The sequence below is a fragment of the Oxyura jamaicensis genome, chromosome 3 (assembly GCF_011077185.1).
Source record: "Oxyura jamaicensis isolate SHBP4307 breed ruddy duck chromosome 3, BPBGC_Ojam_1.0, whole genome shotgun sequence".
Lineage (NCBI taxonomy): Eukaryota > Metazoa > Chordata > Aves > Anseriformes > Anatidae > Oxyura > Oxyura jamaicensis.
In genome coordinates, this window is record NC_048895.1 from 31,341,951 (window position 1) to 31,367,347 (window position 25,397).

At 40.0% G+C, this 25,397-nt stretch overlaps 2 protein-coding genes across 7 annotated transcripts in view; one reads left to right on the forward strand and one right to left on the reverse strand.

Annotated features, from left to right (window-relative positions):
• Window positions 1-18,888, reverse strand: part of PLEKHH2 (pleckstrin homology, MyTH4 and FERM domain containing H2) — a 53,848-nt gene extending 34,960 nt beyond the window's left edge. For 2 of the 3 annotated variants that reach the window (XM_035322228.1, XM_035322227.1), the window contains exons 1-3: window positions 18,763-18,888; window positions 14,463-14,596; window positions 313-375 (exon numbers count right to left, since the gene is read on the reverse strand). In XM_035322228.1, coding sequence (XP_035178119.1) covers window positions 313-375; window positions 14,463-14,596; window positions 18,763-18,838 — 273 coding nt within the window. In that variant the 5' untranslated portion in view covers window positions 18,839-18,888. The remainder of the gene's footprint in view (window positions 1-312; window positions 376-14,462; window positions 14,597-18,762) is intronic. The other variant, XM_035322229.1, reaches the window with a different exon arrangement.
• A 5,041-nt stretch (window positions 18,889-23,929) lies between these two features.
• The window catches only part of THADA (THADA armadillo repeat containing), a 161,167-nt gene continuing 159,699 nt past the window's right edge, over window positions 23,930-25,397 (forward strand). For 2 of the 4 annotated variants that reach the window (XM_035321145.1, XM_035321146.1), the window contains exons 1-2: window positions 23,930-24,006; window positions 24,889-24,981. In XM_035321145.1, coding sequence (XP_035177036.1) covers window positions 24,906-24,981 — 76 coding nt within the window. In that variant the 5' untranslated portion in view covers window positions 23,930-24,006; window positions 24,889-24,905. The remainder of the gene's footprint in view (window positions 24,007-24,888; window positions 24,982-25,397) is intronic. The other 2 variants (XM_035321144.1, XM_035321143.1) reach the window with 2 other exon arrangements.

Consider the following 25,397-nt stretch of genomic DNA (forward strand, 5'->3'; position numbering starts at 1 on the left):
TATTTTTATATTTTTTTTCTAAAATAGCTCACTGTTTCCTCTCCCTTTTATTTCTATCAATCAACGAAGAAGTCCATTACATGCATCTGCTCTGGATTTGCTCTGTTAGCTTTGACTTTGCTGAACTGGACAGTGAGCAAAGAAAGGTGTTAGGACATCTCTACTAAGACATAACAGTAGATGATGTAAAAGGAAGCTGTCTTCTCCCTTTTAAGCAATACTTAAGACAGAAAGCAATTTTCTGAATTTCCCCTGGTAACAGTACCTTAACATGCACATAGCTAGTGGAGGTATTTTTCAATTTAGATATACCTGCTGAAAAGCCCTCTCTGCTTGACGGTCAGCATCTATAACTTGTCTCTCAAGCTGCTGCATCTGTAGATACATAAAAACATACAGTAAAATGGCCATGCCTTCTGCCTGCTGCCAGAAATACCACAGTGAAACATATATTCATGGTCCGTTCTGAAAAAAGAAAAGATGAGTTCTGAAAAGGAGCATAAAAATAAATAAGAAGATAAACTGTGTGTCAGACTGGGGAGATGATTCATGATTACGACCACATTAAAACACTGTTAAGATTCTTCTAAAGAAAAATAATTAATACTGCTATTTTTACCTGTTACCAAGAGTAGAAATATGTTTGACAGTAACCCCAGAACTTTTCCCTTGCAGAGAAGGCGATGGTCTTACAACTGCTAAGCTCCTTCAGGTACTTCCAAAACTGGCAAGAGTAAAGGGTACTTAGCACATTCTACAATTTGTTAATTTTTCTGAAATTGACAAATTTATCTTTTTTTCTGTCCCTGTCTCCTCCACCCTTTGGGTGAAAGAAGAGGGTATGTAGCAGAAGATACACTGCGGACTCAGGTGCTGCACAAAACAGGATGTAAAAAGCCACAGCAGAAATGGATGAAGACAGACTCCGGCACTGCATGGAGGAGTGCGGGTCCCTTTTGAGAGGCAAGAAACCCTGACCTGTTTCATTATAATGATGCCTAATAATCATTGTCTCAGTCTTTGCCCCAGGCCTCTGAAAACCCCTGCACTTTATATAATTTATTTTGAAGGGGTTTCCAACAACATGGAGTAGAGTAGGCCAAAAGAAATGCTTTGTTAAAAGTTTCATGAAGAGCTCTCTAGTCTGATTTAGGTGAACAACACAGTTACGACTTTTAAAAAAGTGAACTGAGTATTTAAATCATACTACTAAGTACGTAAGGAAATGAATATATTGTTCCATAATTTACAGACAGATTAAATTTGGAATAAATTTACAGATTGGTTCTGGAATTTAAAATATTTAAAATAAATTTACATAAATTTACAATTAAAAAAAATAAAATAAATTTACAGATTGGTTCTCAGGAAACTTCTAGCTATAAACCTCTCTGTTTACCTCAGGAGGATGAAACACCAAATACTTTACATTGGTATACTCAGTATTCAGCTTCAAACTTGTTCAGAGGAAAGCACACAATACAAATAATGAAAATGAAAACCATTTATTCTGTCTCCTGTTTACTGCTGGTTATTTAAAATAATCAGTTTCATTCTGTCCTGTTTGTTCACCATTTCTGGCATCTTTCAGTTTCTTTTTTTCTCTATTTTTTTCTCTCCCCAATTATGTTGTCAATCAAACAAAACAGTTCTGTGTACTGTTAGCACCTCAAAGAGACAAGGACACAGAGTCATCACTCTCTATCAATCAAAAAATGAAAAAGGATCAAATGAGTTTTCACTGCCATAAGAAAAGCAGAGACTGGCCTTCTAGGACTTTCTCAGAGGACACAAGAACCCGAAATCTACGTCGTAATACCACAACACTCTACTGATAGAAGAGCGATAAACAATACAGGATGCACATGGTCCCTGAAGAGCTGTTCTGAAGGAACAGCGCTAAGGAGATGATCGTCCCAGTCATTCCTGTACTAAGGCTGGACAGACAGACAGGGAGATGAGCCTGCTTTCTCTCTGCTCACATGTATTTAATTCCCTATTTGTACGACTTCATTTTGAGATTTTAACTTTGAGTTTAATTTGTAGGATTTTGAATTCTAAGGTTACTTCCCATCTATTTTCGTTTTATGTTCAAATGTAGGCTTAGTTCACAAAAGTTACTTTAACATCACTTTTATGACATTTCTTTTTAGTGAGTTTTTGACTCACAAATCGAGGTTATTTCTGAGTATTTGGAGAGCTAATGTTCTGCTGTAGTAAAAGCACTATGCTAAACCAAGTAGAAGTGTAGACATTATATCAATAATAAACACTGTCAATACTCTGTAATAGTTAATAATAATTTGTCATAATGATAACGTTATGACAGAAACTTCCTTCAGGTATTTATAATGTGAAATTCACTGTTGCTGAGTAGCAAGTAGTTCACCAATTTTCACAGGCAAACAATTTGTAAATGCAGGTGACTGCCACGGGCATAACTGGCAACTCATTTATGTCCAGTAAGTACAATTCCAGCTGTAAGGTCATATAAGAAACCTGGCAGATCTGAATGGAAGCAAAACGTGGAAATGCTGCTTGCCAGGCCCACTCAGCAGTCAGTGCAGTTCGGCTCGCTCAGACTCTGCTTAAACCCGAAAAGAAGTGTCCCTGGCACTACCTGATGATCCTGAACCACTGTACGAGCACAGAGCAGCGGCACTGCTCTTCTGCGCAAGAGCTGGAGTTTGGGATAGTACGGTCCAAGACAGACCTAAGGTCCTTTCATGTTTCTACACCGAACCTGTAGGATGCACCTTTCCTAGGAATATATAGTGTTGCACTGGCCCTGGAACACAGTACCATGTTCACCTAGTCTGCTGGGACAGCGGATGTAAGTGGAATAAAGCTGTTGATAAGATGGGCATAAAGCTAGGAGCCAGAATAGCTGAGAGAATAATTAGCAAGAAAACTAGCATTCAGAGATTAAAAATGGAAGAGCACGTTTGGTTTTGCTTCTTTAAGAGCTAACTATTTCAAGAAGATATGCTAGGAAGCTTTGCATGATCTCACAAGCTGGATGCGTCAGTCAGCTTCCTGGCAACAGTTAAACGGGAGCTGTTATTTGGAAAAATTCTTAAGGGTCCTCAATTTGTCTTAGGAGTCTCCTGTAAAAGTCAAATAAAATAAAAACCAAAAGAAAGCCAGCTGTATTATTCAGCAAGTGCGGAATACCATAGTTACCAAACATGAGCACTTGGTGTAACGGTTAAATTGACTAACTTTTCAGTAAGTTGATGCTACTTAGCAATTGCTAAGTAAGTCCTCATTCTCCCTTCACTTGGAGTTTATTTTTTTTTCAGCATCTATTGTAAAACTTAAAAAAAATATATTTTTTTTTTCTATCAGCAAAAGTAATCTCTAATCATTCTCCAAAATAGTTTTGCAGGTACAATAAATAAATAAATAAATAAATAAATAAATAAATAAATCTGTATTCTAAGTTTTCTGCTACTCTATAGGCCTGTGAGATTGCAGATAAGAAAGCACTGCCTTAGGATACTCCAAAGGTTATCAAACTTGTTGGACAGAAGACTGGGACTAGTACCCAGTGAAAGGCTTTCTCTTCACAAAAAAAAAAAAAAAAACAAACTAGCCTTAAACCTTTCTTTTTAAGTTAGCAGGAGATTTCATAACAACGATCACAGTGCTACTGTGTGTGTGAGAGGGAGGGAAGGGGGAGAGAGAGGGATGGTGAGAATACCCGGGTGGACCACCAATAGCTCATTTAAATCAAAAGCCAAACTTTGAACTCCTCAAGAATAAGATGCAGTGGTAAATTTTCTTTACCCAGTAAGTTTGAAGACTATTTCAGACCATGAAGAGACAGCTTAAGATCCTCAAAGTGAAACAAAAATAGAGGAGGTAAATACTACAATACTATCTTAACTTTACCTCAAGATGAAGAAGGCAGGTAACTGTAGCCATAAGACATTTGAAAGCAAAGGTTGGTATGTTTTACGGATGCAGAAGAAAAAACTCCTACATGCGGCTGTACCGGGAATACTGATGACCAACTCTGTGTTTATCCAGAAAGTGAATAGAAAAAACAAAAATCTTTTTAATTAGACCTCTGTCTCACGAAGGTCTTTTAATGTACAACTATGAAAATCACCAGTATCAACAGAATTAAATGATATGTATCAGGTGTTAGGCTAGACTTCAGAAAAATAAAGTCTGTAGAGTCTCAACAGAAACAGTTGGCTTACTAGCAGAAACATGGAGGGCCAGCATGACATTGGTAACATTGGGCATGTAGAGTATACTTAAGCTAATTTTCTATCTCCTGAATAGAAACCTGAAATAGTGCTCCAGTTCTACAAACCTCTGATAAAGAATATTCTTGTCACGTACACCTATGATTGTTTCAGGGTCCTTCCAAAATCCATTAAGGACTCAGAGGTCTCCCATGGTATTTATACTTGTTTTAGTTTTATAATCTTAAATATAAATGTCTTAGGCACAGAACAAAAAATATGCACATACAGACTAAAGAACATCACAGGTATGGAAGCAACACAGGTATGGAAGAATGGATTGTCACTTTAACCTGCACTTTTTCCTTCTTTAAGTGTAAAAATCCCCCTGTATTTTTCAGAAAACATGTTAGCGCATGCTGCATTAATTATCTGAACTTTGGAAAATAATATCTATTGTTAGAAACAGATTTGGCTTTAAACTTAGTAAGGAAATAACCACTCTACATCTGACACTCATCAAATTGAGTTATTTTTGTTCAAGCACTGAACAGAGAAATGCCACAAGTGAATAAATACTGGATGCTTTGAAGAAACATAGCAGTATAAAAGTAAAGAGGTGTAATGCCATGGAGGTCTGGTCATTGAAGCTCAACACACAGTCACTAGGAGTTTGTTACAATACAAAAGCAAATCACAGTGACAGTTTTTCAAAGCTCACCTGGAAGTTTCTTGACTGTATTCAGAAACGTACAACATTTATTTTTATGCAAGTTAAGGGATTTTCTATTTTATTAGAACATCTATTGCAAGAAACAGCTTCCTGTTTTTGCACTAAAATATTTTTACATCCATTTTTGTACTATAAATACTCCATGTGTACACATATGTGTATACATACTTTCAGTTTTATATAGAGATTATTATTCTTGTGATGTGCATTATAGAAAAATTACAGCACTACATTGATAATATACCCCTGATATTTCCAAACATTATTTGGTAAGTCAAACAGACATTTTTTATTTTAAAAACCTTATTATTTTTTTTTAAAAAAAAAAAGTTGTTGGAATTCTTTCCTTTTTGAGCTCTGAAAATTTCTGTTATTGATATGAATAAAAAAAGTAATTTTTTACCCAGGTCATTTGTCCCATTCACATTTAAAAAATATATTATAATCAGTGCGTAATACAGTGTCTGTCTCCTCATTTTTAATATTATAAACAATAGAGTTGTATCATGTAGACTTTTTGGAAATTTCAGTGTATGGCATTTTGGAATAAATACGGGAATAAAACAATGAAGAGGAAAAAAAAAAGCATCACTCCTCTGTAAGCCTTTCAAAGCATGCTGATAACAGGTCAGTTTTCAAGAACAAAGTATCAGTTAAAAACTAATGTTTCTGAACCCAAAATGCAGCCTGTCAATTAAGTGCAGAACTTTCAGTGACTTGAGATCAGTATATTTGCGTCAGACCTCTTTTTTTCTTACACTTCAATTTTTCCATTCATCCTCATCTGAAAAAAGGCCTAAACCATCTATGGCTGAAAAACTGCTTTGCATCTGTCCAATTTAAGATTTAGCAAACTATCAGTCTTCATACCACACAGGGCTTACCAAAACTGAAGAAAGATGCAGCCTTTAGACTGGATGGAAGCAGTAATGTTGTACAGAATATCTCTTAAAATTTAGACTAAAGGTTTGAGATTTGATAGAGTAAATTCTCACTGTGAACCTTAGCAGCATTGTGCCTTCATACATAGCCACATTCATACCAGCAATGACGTCTGTAATTCCCTGAGCTCACAGGGGGAGATGGCTGCTTCTATAAATAAGCAAATAGGGGAAACAAGTGAGGAATAAACACACCTACACCTGTCTTTCAAAGGAGCACTAAGATATAAACAGGTGATGAAGAAATAATATAGGTCAGAAATTTTCCAGATTGGATAAAAAAGATTTTGCAACTGCCTTGCAGTAGAAGCTATAGATACAAAAGATCTGACTTTTTATTTGCTGCTTGCTAAGTTTATAAATGGTTTGAATATGCCAGATGGCTATACCAGAGCACTGCATGTGACCAAGATTTCCCCTTTTGGTTCTGCATTCGTCTGTTTGAACTCACATATTTAAACAAATCTCTAAATTTCCTTAAGTAAAAGAGCAAGTACTGCTTAAAACCGATCACCTGTCTGTCAGTGGCTTTGATCACGGTTAGTTTTCCTGTTTACAAATATGCTTAGCCCAGTCTATACAGGTATAAGGCCTTGCATACATTTATTAGTTAGAAGTGATAGTTTTTGAAGCACAATGTATTCTTTTGACAAAAAAGGTCTCTCTTCTGGTGGTTTAGCTTAAGAAAACGCTGTCACGTTCCTCCTCCTTCCAGTTACCGAAGAGCTGACTGGGTGGGTATGTTCCACCCGTATCTTCAAACTCTCTGCCTTCTGTCTCGGCACTGATTTCTCTCCTATGTGTCAAGTAACTTCTGTAAGACTGATGCCAAATATTTATACGCTACAACAGACTTTAAAGTAGGAATGGACCAATTAAGCCACACAGGCAAAACATAAAGGTGTGAAACCACGATATGAATACTTCACAGGAAAAATAACAAGAAGAGAATTGGTAAGAAGGAATTGGCACATACACTGGATAAGATAAACTTTGTTCTTTACGGGAGGACGTTTTATCCCAAAGACAACACAGTAATTAGAAAGACATCTTTCATATAACAGCTTGGCTTTTAACTGATTAAGAGAAGCTTGTCTTTTTTCACAAAACCTGAAGGGATACTCACCTACCTCTATGCACAAAATGAACTACGTGTCAGTGAAAAATGAAACTGAATACTTTGGCACAAAAGCCTTTCCTTAGAATAAGATGAAACCTAAAAATGTTTCTCAAAGGTGTAGATTTAGTCACCAAAATGAAGAACTGCTTTCTGAACCCAATCCTTTTGTTACAGATCTCCCCAACTAGGATAATGTACATCTCAAGGCGTCTCAAATGTTCTTTGGGCTACTCAGATCAAGCATAGTGAATTTTCTTCACTATTTTACTGCAATTTTACTGTTTGACATTATTTCCTACATGAAAAGAAATAGATATTTAGATGAAAGAATTAGTTATTCAGATTAAATTCCGGAAGTCACAGCCTTATTCTTCCTTCAGATCTCATCTGAACGCTCACGTGGGTTGAGACTACTGCAAAATTATCTTGGTGCTCACAACCTGGCAGCTCACAAGGTACCACTTTTCAGTGCAGCCTGGTTTTTCCTCCTGTCTTAGCTATTTTTAATACCAATGAAGAGGTAAAAGGTGAGAATTCTCATGAACAAAGCAGTGCCAGCTAGTCCTCTGCAGACTTTCTATCTGACCAACTCCCCCTACTCGTTTTATCTGTGTTCAGAATTAGAGTGTAAAAGCAATTTAGCTTCATGCATATATATATGTATGTATACACTTATACATACACATGTATACACACTCATACTTTTTCTGAAGACTGCTAATAATTTTGCAGTCTTCTGTCCCCACTCAATCCACTCCGCTTCTAACTACAGGAAATTCTGGCACTGCTCTCACAGGTAGGCAAAAGTCATTTTAATCTTAATTGCAAGTCTCATTTAACTCTGTTCTCTAGCTAGTTCTCATGACCTATGTTTAGCTCAAAAGCCTTTCCTTGGAACAAAATGACAAAATTACCCTTAGACAAAAATTATCATTCTCCATCTGTTCAGTCTCCAAAAAGATCGGTCTCAAAATTTCTATCAGTATCCATCACAAAACAACCATAAGCACTGAGTTCTATGTTTTCTTGCAAGTTTTTGTCCATATTTGAACAAGATTTTTAAAAATAATTATTTAGCACAAAAGTGCTTCCTAGTGTTTGCTGAATATGTTTCCTTCTGGAAACTATATACATTAAAAATATGGAACAGAAGAGCCCAGGGAGGGAACTCTTACAAAACTAGTAGTCTAGGACAGCTGCCAGCAAACACAGAGACTTAGAAAAGTGAAATTCAGCAGTGGGATTTGGGGAGGCAGCGTAGTGAAGGTCAAATGAGCAGCATGTAATGCTGGCTGAATAGTTTGTACTTTTCCCAGCTTCGGTCTTTCCTAAGGACTTTTCAGGACTTTCCTAAGCCTGGTGAAATACTAGGAAAGTTCACTCTGGCTGTCTTCCAACTCAGATCTTAACCTGATAGTTAAGTTGTAGAGACACAACCAAATGGAAATTATGTTGACCTCCACTCTAGCAGAAGCAGCTGTTACCGTAACATTCAAAATCTTGAAAGGAGTGGAGATAGTCTTTTAACAAGGGGGAAGAATGTTCCAAGGCACATGGTGGCAAACCAGGAAGAAGAAGTCTCAAAGGGTGCTTAAAATTCTAAGAGAAATGTATCAACATCTGTTTTTTCATCTCTTGTGACAAGGCAGCTACCTGCTTCCTTTTGTTTTGATGGTTGTACTACGACTGTTGAAATTCTGCTACTTTTCTCTTGCTGAATTATAAGTTCTGATGAGAGCATGAACGTATCTAAAATAGGAGGCCTTTTTTCATGTCACTGTCTGAGGTGACAGCTTGTGGATCTAAGGTACCAGTCAAAAGTCTGCTTGCCAAAGTACAGAAGTACTTGCCAAAGTCAAAAAAAATTGAAAACTTGACTTGATTGAAACTGAATTTACTTATGAAATTGAAGTGTGTAGGACACATAGGGAGCATGGATGCTACAGGAGCAAGCAAAATTCCAGAAATGTAAGGCAGCATGATGCAGTTTGAAGACGTGACAACAGATATTTAAAGCCTGAAAATACTCTCTGAAGGAATGAAAATTAAATGCATAAATTCTAAGTACAGGAAGAGTTGCTTCCAGGAAAAAGAGAGAAAAAACATCTTGTAGTTTCTTGAAGTGAAATACTTAAATCTTAGAAAGGGCAAAGATCTGCACAGCGCCTGCCTGCTATTACAAGGATCCACAACATCCATCTATTTCCCTATCTCAGGTGGCTGGAACAGAACTGATGCCCCCATCTCTGCACCAGCAGCATTAAAGTTTTCATCCTCTGGCTGTGCTCTCTCTCGTTACACAGCTGGGCTCCTAGGACAGCAGCTGATTTATTGCTTCCTGAGTTCTCTTTTATTCTTTTTTTTTTTTTCCATCTTCACCTTCCTTAGAAAGAATATAGGTTTAAGACATACAAAAATAGTGAAACAAAAAAAACCTCTCGCTGCCATAAAAAGGCACGGCATGAAGTTAATAACAGACAAAGGATAAAAAAAGAGTTACAATGGAAAAGGTATGGGTATTGAAAAGGCGTAAACAAACCTATGACTAACCACACAAACTTTAAACTTTTAGTCTCTTCAACTCTCCTTGCTTTCTCCTGTTTCTGTCTTCCCAGCTGCACATTAACTTACAATAGATTTAATTATTAAATCATACAAATGAACATGAAGTCCTCCCTGTGTGAACCCTCTGCAAAGCTCCATTCACTGGTGCACAGACATGAGCGGGGGCTTACCCGAATGGAGTCTAGCGCAAGACCAGACGCCCAGGCAGCACTCTTGCACCCTCTTTAGATGCTGATTTAAGTCATCAACAGTGAAAACTGAGACATGGGGGTCAATAGGGAGTTTATTAATCCATTCAGGTGTTGTCTGTCTGAATTATTTTCCATGAAAAAAGAGTTTTTTGAAGAGGCAACTGAAATACTGAAAAATAACCTTTGCCTTTTTTTTTTGCAGTATTTTGCTCCCTTTTACTTCACTTTTCATAAGCCTTTGAATGCTAATGTAAATACTCAGTGTGCTTTTTCACAATTTTCACATTGGCAATCACTGCACAAATCAAATGCATTATGGGCTCTGAAAACATAAAACTTTTAAACTGTCCTGCTGCAGATAACAAAGCACGCTGCATCTGTTTCATTTTGAAATGTTAAATGACTTACCATAAATAGGTCTCCAAAATGAATACAAATACAGAAGGACATGGATTTCACTGCTGGTTTGTAAGCCTTGAACTCACATATCTGTTATGTTTTGGAATATATTGGAAACAGCACTTGGTCTAAAAATCAAGTGTCATTCAATTTGCACAATGTGTCCAGAAAGTATGAATATTATTGTATTTGTCACTTATGCACTCAGCTGCCAGCTGAGCATTTATACAGAGAATACTCAAATGGACGGATTAAAGTGAGCAAATCAATACATATATGAAAATATTCTCTATCTTGATTGTTTATATTTGTTGCAAGTCATTCAAACTTCAAAATAATGTTCCTCAGCAAGGAATCAAACTTGGAGACATTTATGTAAATGCTGAGTATTACTGGATGGCCCATAATGCAACATTTGGGATAGTGCCATATTCAGACCCTTAGAGGGTCTGATGAAAATGAAATTCATTGCAGGCTGCCCAACAGCAACTTTAACACAGTTAGGTAACCAACATGATTTTAATGACAGGAAAAACATGAACTTTACACCTTTTGTTACATGCATATTTAAGGTGAAAAATGTACTTGTTATGAAAAGAATGTGGGCACCAAATTTTGCTCTGACATGAAATGCTAGCTAGGAGTTAAACTTGCAGTCAAATACTGTAATCTCTTAACCAGTGAAGGTTTTTAGCAAGCTCTTCATATGCATAGGGCTCAAGCTGCACTCAAATAAAGGCTTCTACTTAAAACTCAGTTCCACATACATCCTAAATTTGGCGTACTAGGGATACTTTCTACATCATTCCTTAAATTCCTTTAAAGACCTCTCCCATTTACAGCAGCAGCTTCTGCTTAAAACTCCAACAAGGTCTCTTTCTTAGCATGTTAGATTTATAGACTCTTTTCTTGGCAAAATGAAAACAAATAAAAAATCCAAACAGATAAACAACAGTGAATGGATTAGTTCTTTGAAAACATTGTATATTCCTTTGCTCCCCTCTCTTCCTCTCCCCTGAGTTCACTACAGAATTATAGTACTGGTAGCCATCCTGCTGAAACATAATTATAATGCAAATTTCTCAAACTTCTCAGCCATTGAGGTTCAAGGAAGAGTGCTTGATGGACTTTTTTTTTAAAAAAAAAAAAAAAAAGAAAAAAAAAAGGAAGTAGTTTGTTTTTCTAAATTAGAACACATCTATTAGAGAAATATACAGAAGATTTCCATGTTAAGTTATCATTTATTTGCAAAACCACTATTAAAGAAAACAATTTCGCAAAGGTATTTGTTTTCATGTGTATAAGAGAAGTTTTTCAATTAATTCAAAGCCCAAATATATTTACAAAAGCACAGAAATTGCAGACACAATATTAAAAAAAAAAGACAAATGTAAACAAACTATTATTAAAACCTGGTTTTAAACTGAATTATAGAACACACAATGAAAAAAAAACCACAATGGCAGTTTCTGACAAGTCACACACATGCTGCAACAGGATATAAACTTCTTTTCCTGATTCATTGTCTTGAGAAGATGTCTCAATTACATGCAGAGGAAGAAGGCTAGAGAATTACCACAGTAATTCATTTATATTACCTTCCTGTGGAGACCTACTATTTAGTCACAATACCACTCTCGCTCTGTTTTCTGCAACAATTACATAAATTACATAATTTAATACCCATGAGGGCTTTACATCTGTCATGCTATAGGACTGTGATTTCTCTTGCTATTTTGAAGTAGAACACTGTCTAGTACTATTGTTCAACGTTTTACTACACACTTCATAGCACAGAGATGATTGCAAACAAAATCACAAAGAAAGCATCTTACTTTGATGCTAATCAAAGTAAGAGTGTGAATATTTGTGTGCCTTGCAAATTACAACTTGTTTCATTCTACAACAGGTAGTAAATCTCAGGAGTAGCTGTAAGGACTGACATCAGCTGTGTTCTTCTCTTGTCATGAATACCACGATCAAGTACCGGCCAAGCAGTTTTTCAGTATTTTCTTTGTTGTTTTCCAAATATATTTTTGAGTAACAGTTCCATGCAGTTTAATGTCATAATTGTGTGAATGTATTTCTCCTTTCAAAGACTGAGAACTGTTTGTATACCTTATAATTTCAAAAATAAAAATATTTGAAAAATAACACTGGATCATTACAAATGAAACCATCATGGAAATACCCCTAAGGGTTTAGTGCAAACAGCTGGTTTTCAGTCGCGCAAGATTGGCAAATCTAGAGATAAATAGAGTCTAATTTTGTCAAGTTCTGACCAGCCTCTTTGATGAATGTCCTAAATGACTTCCAGTTTATGAATGAAAGATTCATATTAAAAAGTCAAAGTGACAAAATGAAGAGAAAGATCATTTTTAATGAAGTCTATTAATGCTCTGCTCTGGAGAGCAATACATCAAATTTTCCCAACTGAAAATTTGTTGGACCCGTGCTCTTCAGTGGAAAATATTTCTCCCATTTTCAGCTCCTGTAAACACTTTGCTTTTTGTAAACATTCTCAGAAAGTTAAGGAAAACTAAAACAACAGGGCAGTAACATGACAAGTTCCTAAGACTCTTCTTTTCAACTCTGGAGTAATGTTTTTCACAGTTGAGAGCAAATCAGTTATTCTCCTTTGACTGCTTTGATCCAGGCACAGTGCTGAAAATTCTTGATTTTATCCCTGCACTCTGTGTAATTTGTTTTAACTGCTGACTTCTAAATAATGCATTTCTATGAATTTAAGAGGACGTTTCTAGCACCTAAGAGTTCGGGAATGCAAACCGTAAAGGAACAAGGTGAGAAGTCAAATAGAAGGAATTCAGGGGTTACTTCTAAAATCTCTGTTTTTATTTTTTAACACAGATGGTTTTGTGAAGCGCTGTTGATGCATTTTAACTTCTTGGTTGCCAAAATTATAATCATCAGCAGCTGCATAAGAAATGGTAGGTATGGAGGCTGGAAAGTCCCTAGGAAAGTCACGTCTAGTGTTATGCCACTTGAATTCTATGCCAAACAGTAGTGATCTAAATGGGGTGAAGTGTGAAAAGACATATATATGACATCTGACTGTGTGAACAGTCAATAATCTGCTGAGCGTTACAACAGAGGGCATTATACTCTGATGGATGTTCTCCTCCAAGACTGATGGACATGATTGGGTCTTGCTAACTGGAATGAAGGACACAAGAAGTTTTCCAGAAAGTATTTTTTTTTTCCAGAAAGTATTTTTTCCCCAATTTTTTCCATCTCAAATTTAAGTTTTCTACCTCCCTAGAAGGGAGAAGGGCATGAACAGGTAAAATCAATGGTAACAAACTGCCAGGAACAAACGATATCAATTCAATAACTAGATGAGACAGCTAAACCACCTATTGATCTGTAAGTCTGCAGTTGGCAACTCAGTGGAAACTGTAAGAGCAGAATTAGGGGGCATGTGGATAAATGGTAGTAGACCAATGGTGGATTTTTTTTTTGGGGGGGGGGGGAATTTTCCACCAATTTCCAATGGGTGGAAAATTTAGCTCAAGGAAAAATAGAGTAGTTTCCACAAAGTATCTTTTTAGCTAGGAATTCACTGAAATCAGTAATAATGATGACATAGTTCCAAAGATTCTCTAAAATGTTTTGTCCCTTCTATTTTTGATCGCCTGGTTCTGCTGGAAGTGTTAAACCTGATAAATATAATAGCGGTGTTTTTTTAAGTACTTGAAATTTGGCTTCATTTGCAGTTGTCTGTTGGTATCCACATACTTGAACATGTCACGTGAAATGTTTCTCTGTTGCAAAATAAAGTATATATTTAAAGAATATTCTTCAAATTAATTATATAATACTTTTCAACTTCTAAGGTCCCTAGACTCTCCACAGTTGGAAATATCTTACAGGATACACAGTCTGGTGATCTATATGATTTGGTAAGGAACACTACGGAAAATAATAATTCTGGATCTTTTTCTCCAACAGTTTTTATGTCTTAAATCAGATCTTAAACACTTAGGGAAATGTGTTAAGTATTGACTATAATCTTGTAGAATTGATTACTGGATACATGTTTTTCTCTGCATGAGATTTGCCCGGGTGTTTTCATTTGAAAGTAAACATTTTTGCTAGCATATCTGTTGTGTGAAATTCTTTTACAGCATTAAAATGGATCTGTTTTCCATATTATTATTATTTTTTGTTTTAAAATGTTTTTTTCTTCTCCTGAAAAAAGATAGCAGTAGTAGTAGTCTTAAATCATGAACTGTGATGAGACTCCATCATCTAATAAAATTATTTGTACAGTATTAAAATTCATAGCACAAGACCTACCTTTTCTGCTAGTAATTCTCTGATCTTGCTTGCTTGGAGACGAAATTTCATTAACTGTGACTCCAGAGTTAAACATCTTTCCTTCCAGTTTACAGTACCTTCTGGCTCTGATAGATCAGCCATATTTATGCTGGAAGAAGGAAGAAAAAAAACAAAAAACAAAAAACACCTCAAACTGAGTCTTTTAAATGTTTGACTTTTTAACATATACATTTACTAACCTGCTTTATATAAATCTCAAGAATACCCCCAGCTTCTGTACATGTACAACTCCATAAAACTTAGTGAAAGAAAATACACGAGCCTACAAAGGCCCTTATTGTAAAGGGGTTATTTCTGAAATCTGTGCTGATAATATTTAGGTGTACCTTGATTTAATTTCTTCAGTTTTTTCAGGTCTGCAATATGTTTTTCATCATAAGCAGTGAAAAGTCAAGTATTTTAACCTTCAGTTCCTGTGTATATCCCTTCCTGCACAGAGAGGCTTTCTGGAGAACTGAGCTCTTGTTAAGAAAATGCCTTATATATGTGTAACTACACATAAGTTAGCAGCACATTTGGTTATATGCTGGTTTACTGATTGGCAGATGATTCAGTAAAGTGTTTTAAAATTGTTATACTTAATCAGATTGCCTTGAAACTTTAATCTCCTTAATGAGATGCAAGAGGGAGCTTACGGTTCCAGATGTAAAGATAGGTGAGCAAATGGCCTCTAATAGGTCCCCCCAGGGAAAACAATCTCCTTATATCAGCTGTAGGAGATCTCAGAACATCCTGGTTCATCTGTGTTTCGAGTTCACTGAAACCTGTGCTTTTATCTACATTTAACTGCTCATGCCTTCTGAAAATTAAGCTCTGTGCCCATTTGGACAAGCACTGCTGGAAAAATTATTCAGGATGAGAGCTGCCTCGTCATGTCTAGAGCCTGAGAAGCCAAGAAAATCATCTGTGTGTAAGCAGAAGGACTGGGCTCTGTTGTATTCTAGCTATTTGTAGACAGCTTAATAGAGAGTAAGCGGAGGACTGAATGTAATCACTCAGTTCAAGACGCTTCCTTGTGAGACGCTTCCTGGCTTTTGCAGGGATACAAACACGTAGGTTTGGCTGTGAAATAACACCTGAATTCCCCACGGGAATTCAATTTATCTCACACATAAAAAACAGACAGCAAAGCACTGTTCAGTGGAAGGCAGCTGAAAGACCAGAACAAACACAGGAATATCATATCACATCAGTCATGCTGCATGTCGGTCACCTACACCACAGACAAGGCGATGCTAACCCAGGCACATGGCTGCAGCCCAGCATCATGGAAGAGACCATTCTGCACAGAAGAGTCATGCAGAATGTCCATCCCCTACCTCCTGCTCTCGCAGGAGGGAGCCCCAGGTCCCCCCAACAGAGCGCTCACCAGCTGCAGGGCAAGGACACACGGGTTTGCCTTTGACACTGCTGCTGATGCCAGGAAGAAAAAAGGCAGAGAAATCAAAGTCCCAAGTAAGATTCCAAAAAGTCCTTAACTTTTGTTTTGCAATACACCCAGTAGTACTTTTTAGTCCTTTCCTGAATTTTCAGCATCTCAGATTACTCTCAAGTTTACCATAGCTAAGCAGGTGAAAAACTGTCACGACTTTTCTTTCCCACACCCTAATTTCTATGTTACTTTCATTCCGTACCTAAGTTAGAAATAAAATGAGGAAAGTATTTTTGCCATAATTGTTTGCCTGAAGGTAGCTGCTCCACTCCTGACCCTCTCTTTCTCTTGGTCTCTCAGACTGTGGTTCAAGCTGTTAAGCATGAGGTTACAACCATCCCTATTCAGGAATCCTCTACTCAGGAGCTCGGGAATCCCTGTGGAACTGAGATTCAAGCATGCTATTAAAATAGTTTCCTGAATGGATCCTGCAACACCCAAATTCTCAACTTTAAGCACACAAGCATTTCTTCAACTGCAAGCCTTCTAGGTGATTGGCATCTTTTACCATTTCCCCTATGACGTTAAGCTTGACAGAAGATTCCCAGGACTGTCAGGGAAAGTCCCCCTTTGTCCCATCCCTGATCCGCTCTCCTTATGCAGAGTCCCCACATTCACCAGGACACTTCTAAGCAGCAGCTTCTCCTGCTTTGCAAAGGAAGTAGTGGCTTCAAGTGTGGACTTTTCTGGGCAGAAGGTCTCGTCTCCTAAGTAATGAGGAATGACAATTTCCTATAAGATTGTCTATTTAGGACTTTTTTTTTTTACACTGTTCTTCCTTTTTGACTAATCACAGCTACACAAGACAGAGACGAACTCAGCCAACATCTGGTTAACAGTAGGGCATTTCAGTGTTTGTGGTGGTGAAAATACAAATGGATAAAGTCAGGAAAGAATTTTTGCTTTTTCGTAGGGCGCAATATTACAGGGTGGAGCTAAAAATGTTTGTGTTTCAACAGACAAAACATTTGAGTAGATGGATTTCTGGCAGTGAACAATGCGTTCAGCCAAGTAGTTTCTCAATGTCCAAGCTAATTAATATTCCACTGAATAAACATTGCAGATAAAAAGTTCGAAAATAACTCTTTTTATTGTGGGATGTTTGTTAGAGATTATTATAATTTACTTCACATTTTCCAAAAAGCCAATGGGTTCTGGAAATATTTACAGACACATAATACACTGTTTACAATTGTGGAGTGAATGATCTTGCTTTGAATCAATGACTTCCTGTTTCGTGTTTGATTCCCCATGGGAGGAAAAAAAAATGAGTTCATCTCTTTTGGCTTAATAGAGTGCTCTGAATCAGCACTCTAACCTACAGAGTCCTCCCCTTCTTCCTGCTCCAGTTCCCACTGCAGAGCCCTCCGTTCTTCTCAGTCTTTAAAAATAACATCTTTTGAAAAGTAAACTGAAAAAGCACACATTAAAGTGGTAAGTTCTAATTATGTCATCAAAAATTAATTGAGACAAGTTTGACAAGTCTGGAAAGATTAAATTTGTCTTTTTCATTTTTTAAGTTTATAAACCTCTTCGTAGGCTTCGAGAAGCCAGAATGTCACATTCTCCCCAAAGGGATGGAAATAATTTCCTTTTTTTTTTTTTTTTTTTTTTTTCTGTCTGCTTGGAAATCATCAAAATACATCTGAGGGGGAAGGAGGGAACAATGTTCCAGCTTTTTGAAGCATGTTAAAAATTTACATATTCCTTATCATGCTGTCAGTGTTTTGCCCTGTTTTTAACAAAACGCTGTGTTTAACCAAACATTTCATATTCTGTCCATATGCTCTATACGTCCTTTCTCTGCCGGGGGAAGCTTGATAAATCCTCCTGCTTCACTAGGAGCAGGTTTGTGCAGTACTTGTTGGCTTCCCTACCATGAGCAGCACCAGCCTACAGCGTTACAGCCCAAGGGCCCTGAACTGCAGGCCCTTCTTCCACCCAAACGCAGCACTTCCAAATTATTTTTGGAGCCATAAAGGTTGGGCTGGAGAAAGAAAACGATGAGACACAAAGTGGACCTGTTTGGGAATCAAGGAAGCCATTTTCAGGTTTGTCACCAGCCAGGCAAAACTCACCTAAAACACTGGGAACTTTATTTTCCATTCGACTCATTTTGCATAATTCCGTGCCCAAACTGTACCCTAAGCTATGGAAAACAGCCTTCAAGCCCCGATTTAGGACAGGTTCTCCTGCTGTTTGCTCGATGCTGTGGGGCCAGTCCCCCTGAAGGAGCATGCCAGCTGCGGGACCCTGCTCTGGCCCTTCTGATCCCCTCACTGCGGGGCTCAGGGGGGCGGCCAAGTGGCACGGCCCATGGAGCGCCCTCGGAGGTACGTGGTCACTGTCACTGCGCCATGCAAAACCGCCTTATGTCACCATTCCAGTGGGTGCAATTTTGAGAGGTCACAGCATGACGCCAAGGAGCAATTTTCAGATGAGACTCGGAAGGCTGAGTATGGAGGGACTTTTAAAAAGGCTGGGTTTTATTAAGTGCAACGGGAAGCTGCGTTCTTTCTGCTTTCCCCTTTTTAGGGGGCTTGCTCTGCTGGCCGCCTCACACGAGCAGGGACCCCCAGCACCCTCCTCCCGCCACCCTACACCCCGCTGCCCCCATGGGCTCCACACCGTGACCTCACACAACGTCACCCCCCACACACCATGTCGTCACCCCCCACCATGTCCTGATATGACGTCACTCCCCACCATGCCCTCACACGACGTCACCCCCGCCGCCTCCCGGAGCTGCCCGCGGGCTCCGCGCCCCCCGCCCCGGTGCCCGCCCGGCCGCTCAGGGAGGGAGAGAAGGGGTCAGCGAAGGGAGCTCCCACCTGGCCAGCCTCGCCTCGCCGCGCCGGGCGCCGTCCGGGCTGTGGGCGCCGCGGGCTGCCCGCCCCACCATCGCCGCGGCCAGGCACACCGCCTGAGCGACGGCCGCCGCGGCCACTGAGGAGCCGGGGCCGCCCCCGGCGGGGAGCCCGGGCGGGGCCTGAGGGGCGGGGGGAGTCCGGCGGGGGGAGCCCGGCGGCTCCGGGCGGGGAAGGGCCGCCGAAAGGGCAGCGGGGGCCAGGGCTGCTCGCAGGGAGCCGGGGTTGGAGGGCGGCGTGTCCCGGGCGGGCACTGGGCACAAACCCAAGTCCAGGAGGTTCCGGCTGAATATGAGGGGACACTTCTTTGCTGTGAGGTGACAGAGCACTGGGACAGGTTTCCCTGAGAGGCTGTGGGGTCTCCTTCTACGGAGGTATCCAAAACCCGCCTGGATGCCATCCTGTGCAGTATGCTCTGGGCGATCCTGCTCGGCAGGGGGTTGGACGGGGTGATCCCCAGAGGTCCCTGCCAACCCCGGCCATGCTGGGATTCTGTTAGCGGCAGGCACTTTGGCCCCTTGGCTGCAAGGGCAATGAACACATCTTGGTGCCCAGTGACCCAAAGTCTGTGCTAAAGGCCACCTGAAGGATTGAAAAGTGTTTGGAGAAAGTAATGTTTCTTCTCTGACACATACAGACGTCTTCATATACCTATTGATCAGGATGGAGATTTGGGGTCTAGAGAGACAAAATGGTCTACAGGTTCTGGAGCACAAACCGTCTGCACGCCGCCACTGTGTTCATCTCCTCGTGCAGGCAGTGTGTACGGTGAGGTGGTCTTTTTGTGTAAGCTGCTCCAACACGATCAGTCAGTGAAAGTGCATGGCTTTGAGATTTTTTTTTTTAAAAAAAAAAAAAAAAAAAAAGGCCTTGAAAGCTCAAATGTTCCTGTCTGATCATCCACACAATTTCATTTTTTCCTATTCAGTTCAGTACAGCTTCCAGTTTTCCACTCACTTGCAGTGACCGTAAAGTAGCCAAAAAACTTCACTGAATCTGATTCATATGCTGGTGCTTTCCTAAGTGCCTCACATATTTTGGAAACACTTGCCACGGAAAAACATATTGAAAATATAACTGCTGGGATAGTAAGAAATGAATGATTTTTTACCTAATATCTTCTTCATAGAGCACCTTGAAAAGCCACATTAAAAGCAAATTAACTGAAAAAAATGCTATTTTTTCACATGAAAATATTTCACCAAAATAATAAAAATTATCCTTCTGCTCCTAACCATCTCTATACAGAAGGATTTAGTGTTGGTGTTTAATGCAAACTGCGTCTGTGTTGTTTGCTTTCAGCCATCCTCTGCAGATAGACCCAACACTGTGGAGAGCGTTTGAATTGGGGATGCGTGGAGCCAAGGCAGACCGCAGGCTGTGGGAATGGCAGGCTTGGACCGCAAGAGGGAGAGCAAAGCCCGTTCGCTCCGTGTTTCTTTCAGGTTGTTCTCCGGACTGACATTTTCTTTGCCTCAGATAATAGTACTGATAATGCTCTGCAACCATGCAGCCCTCGGTACTGACAGGTAAAGAGGCACGAGAAAAATAGTCTGGAAGAAGGAGTAGGGATGCTGAAGATTTTCTTTGAACTGCCCTGACAGGTAATGCTGATATGTCTAGAATCCAAGGTCAGTTACTGAAGGGAATAAAATTACAAGCAGACCAACTGGGATGCACAGAACAAAATAAAACTTTGTTTTGTAATTACAAGGTGGGAATGCCATAAAGGTGTGAAATAAGCATAGAAAACTATTGTGCACACAAGTGCAGTCTCATGGAGAGGTGCCTCTCATTGGTGTTTTCACTAATGGATGTTACATAGAAGCAATAATAAATCAGAGGCACAGTCTTGCAAGTATGTACAGAAAACACTAAATATATCAGTGCTACTCAGTATGTTGCAGAAGCAAACTACACAAGCAGAGATTTACACCTTGGAATGATCACCTCTGTTAGCTGGCTCACTACAGTAGACCAAAGTAAATATAAAACACCATGAAATACAAAGCCTCTCTCAAAGAACAGATGCAGACTGTATGTTGCAAGTGTGTGTTGCTCTGCCTCTCTGCAATTTGACCTTAATGCAAAAAGGTAACTTCAAAGTTTTCTGTTTGTCTTATTGAACAAGAATACCACATTTATTTTGAAGTATTGTGAACCCTGTATTGCAAAACATCTGGTCCACAGTGTGGAAGCTAACTCAAAGAACATCAGTAGCTCCATGTCAGAGATTATCAAGTTGTTATCAAAACTGCAAATGTGAAGTAAAATTTGGGGATTTATTAGACGTCTGTGACTACACAGAACGTGGTTCTGACACAGTGGATCAGAGCCTTACGAACCTGCCATGACAGATGGGTCTTCTTCTGGATCTCTGTGCCGCATAGATAAGCATTGCAACCATTTGAGGCTAGGGTTAGACTGGTGTTAATGTCTACAATTGGAAAATGTATTCCAGAAGCATCTTGCAATTCCAAAACCTCAGATTAGACATCATCTTCTGTATCATTTCTATCTGGTTTCTTTAAAAGGCTAATGTATTTTAGACTTTTCAATGGAAAGAAAGTTCCCATAACACCATATATACTAGTTGTAACACAAAACTGGGATATAAAGGAAGGAATAGATGATCTTCATTTACTGTTAGAATTAATAAAAAGGTATCATATGGTCTTTCAAAAAGCGGATTAAATGGTTTTGTTTAAGTGGGGAAGGGAAGGGAGAAAGATAATTCCTGTTCAATTTATGTTATCACCACAACATATCTTTAAATGTTATTGGAAGGCTACAGCTTGTGTTTCACTGGTAGGAAAATGACATTTTACATAATGGCCTGTAGTGTTTGTGCTTGGGTACTTTTGAATGGAAGAATCTGTAGTTACTTCAGTTACTAGCGAAAACTTTTTCTTTTAAGAAAAATACAGTCTTTAGGAAGGTCCATATTTTTTCTTTAAAAACACAACCTCTTTTTAATTGTTTGGCGCCACAGAGTGGTAAAAGGCTATATTGCACTAAACAGCAGAATTCTGTGCAAGTTTCAAAGTAACTTCATTATCTTCCTCAGAAATAGGCTTATATATTACTATTATTAATATAACTACTAATTATAAGTATTGTTATCAGTATATTTATACTTTATTAATATAAATATTAACAGTAATAATTCTTAATATACTTGTATGTTATTATATATTATTATTATAGGCTTAAAATATTCTACTTACCGGATATAGACATGCAGACTTTTAGCTCCAGAAGACTAAAACTTTCGACTTCAAAATTCAGGTTTCCAGCAGTGTGGGTTAGAGTATTTCCTTTGAGGGGAATTTTCACTGGTAGTGATTTGATACAGTTTTACAAACTGTAAAGTTTGTAAACACAAATCCAAGCTTAGAAAAAACATCTGATGAATTGCAGAGACCAGCTCGGCCATCACAGCAAAAATGGCCATGCCAGCTTGGCGCCAAGGGCTGGCCAGCTTGGTGCCCAGTCTCTTGACTGTTGCGCCAGCCATTGCCTGGGGAAGTGGAGAGGCATTTTCCCAGCACACTGTCCGTGTCCCCAGTTGCTTTGTGGTTCAGGGACTTTGTGAACCAGAAGTTCTGTTTTGAAACTTTTGCCGGATTTTTTTTTCCTTCCATGATGTAGTCCAGCTGCTTTTGAACAAATGTAATTTTTCAAGAACCAGAGTGTCCCAGGACAATGAACTCCGTGGTTTAAATAACTTAATTTCATTTTGGATGGGCTGTCTGCTTGTTTCATTTGATGCATAGCAGAGCACAGACACAAGGGCCCGTTGCTCCTTACCAACAGAAACAGAGGTTACGAACACAGAGTGACACCTTTTCAAGGTAGTTAAGGCTGATTACACATGCTGGGCTAGCTGCTCAGTGATAAAGGCACGTTTGGAGCTGTAAAAACATCCATGCTGTATGGTGTGCTTTTGTGTGATGGTACATGAGCTAGTTCTAAGTGAATTTTGGCTACTGGAAACTTGGTGCTCTTGGAGATCAGAACAAGTGTGTGGGTCTTGAGATGCTGCTGCTTTGTATTGCACTACAAAAGTGCATGTTCTTCAAGTCTTACGTGACAGATCCCTGCCCATGATGCTTCCTTGACCAGAAAGGGAAAAAAAAAGGGGGGGGGGGGGGGTAGGAAAGCTGTTTTGGTAAGCAGGAAGCTGCAGGACAGTTATTCCTCGTGGGACAGAAAATGAGCTAGGATACACTGAGCTGGAAGCCTATAAATGGTTCCCCTGAAATGAGGGAGAAATTAGGCTGTAGGTAGAGGATTCGATTAAACCTGCCGGTATTGAACTGAGCATAAGGAGCTGAAGACTTGGTTCAGCTGGCTGGAGATGTTACTTACCCTAAATGAGGATGCATCAGTTTGATTTATCCGGGAGGCTAAATCATATACATATCATATACATATACATATCATATACATATCATATACCAGCATTCAGCCTCTCTCCGAGCTGGAGGTAGCCCAGCACACCCCTGCAAGGCACGGTGCCAGTTTAGTGTCAGCTTGCTACAAACTGCCACAGAGCAGAGGGGAAATCAACCAGCCAGCAGTGAAAAAAATCAAAGTATTTCCCATGTGTGTGGATGTGGTGAAACCTTTCCTCGGTTCCTCTGGCTATACATATGTCTCAAGTCAGACAGCAGTACAAAATGTCAGTATTAAGTTTGTTGAAAGTCATGAACTGAGTCTCATTGACTTGAGGTACTTTGGGCTGCTAAGAAAAGGTTCTGGCACTTTAGCACAACCGCTTGCACAGCAATGCTTTTCACCCTGTGTGGGATTTCCCTCTCGCCAGACACAAGGCCCAGGTGAGGCCCCAGTTGATGCCTCGCTGCGTGCCGGCTGCAGGCTTCTTGCTGGCATTACGCCCGGGGACTCGGAAGAACCGCGAGGGGCGCACGACCCGGCTGCTGAGGCCTAAAACCACCCTGCTCTGGCTACGAGGAACCGCTCGTCTCCCTCTCCCCGCCGTCGAGGGAAAGCTGCCCGCTTGGGCACCGCAGGAGCGGCGAGAGGCTGCAGCTCCGGCCCCTCAGCGTCGGGGCTGGAGGCGGTGCCGGGGGCCGGGCTCCGGGGCGGGGAAAGCCCGGCTTGACTCGGCTCGGCCCTTCCCGGCGCAGCGGGGACCGGGCGGGGGAGCGGCGTCCCGTGCCGAGCTTCTCCCCTCAGGGTAAGGGCCGGCGATGGCCGCCATTTTGCTTCCTCCCCGTGCCCCCCCCCTCCCCCCGCCGCCCGCGCTGCCTCCATGGCGGTGCAGCCGCGGCCTCTCCCCGCCCGTCGCCGGGCCGAAGTGCTTTGGGGCAGGCAGGCGCGGGCCTCCGGGGCCGGAGGTGGGCTGTGTGAGGCCGTGGTCCCTTCCCTCGGCGGCAGGTTGCCCCCAGGGGCTGAGGTGGCTCCGCTGGAGAGCCGCCGGGACGCGGGGCACCCTGCACCGGCTGGCCCCGCAGGAGTAGGGCCCCGCCAGCCTCAGCTGCTCGGTGAGAACGGGCTCGTAAGGCAAGGAAACGGCAGCGCACGTGAAATTTCCACTGCCCTAACGAGGATAACTTCCTCTTTGTAACATCCGTTGGGGCAGAGAAAGCACAGGTTGATGTTTTCAGGAAAAAGAAAAAAGGCGATTCATGAGATAGTCCTACCTTCACAATACATCTTAAACAAGTTTTAAGCACTAGATCAAGTAAACTGAAACAGAAGCAGGAGTTTTGTGGTGTAATTCCCATGTCTGCATGGTACAGTCAGGCTGTGATCAAGAGACATGTTGCAGACTACATAACAAGTGCAGTAAAGGCTCCAGTGTGACAGTTTGAGGCTTATCCAGCAAATCTTGAAATCTTTTCTCGATTTGTGCCATGAAGTCTCAACAGATTTTGGATGGATTTTGGACATGCTTAGAATGGTTGAAGATTATGAAAGAGAGAGGTATTAACTTGCAAAAGAAATGGCACAAATAATACAATAAACAATATTTTATGGCAGTAAAAAGGCATTATAGGAAATGTTTCTAGTTATGCTTTTAAAACAAGGTGGTGTGTGTTTTATTTTTTTTGAACAGGTGTCTCTCCAGCTAAAATGGTTTTAAAGAAGAAGAAAGAAATTCAGGTTGATGCATTCTTTCTTGATCACCAGCAGCTTGAAAAACTTCAGAGTAAGTTTTGTTGTTGTTTGTTTTTTTTTTGTTTCTCTGAACTAATCTTCTGTAATTTCTGTTTCTGTTAGTAGAATCCATTTGAGTAGCTACTGAAATTGATCTTATTTTTTAAAATTGTTTTATTTGTGGTGTTTTTTGTTTTGGGTGTTTTTGTTCTTTTTTGGTTACTGTTTTTTGCCTTTTTTAATGTAATGACAATAATTTCTTACTGTGGCAGAGTTTAAAGAATCTTTTTAGATCACCCCGTCTTCGCTTTGAAAAGCTCTTTGCATTGTCTTAGTGGTGTGAAGATGTTAGAGGTTCCTATTTGTTGTCTCGCTTGCAGGCCAGTAATTCAGGGCTACCTGAAGCACTAGCCTTAATATGGGGGATAATACAGAATTTCAAAGAATCATGGAATGGTTGTGGTTAGG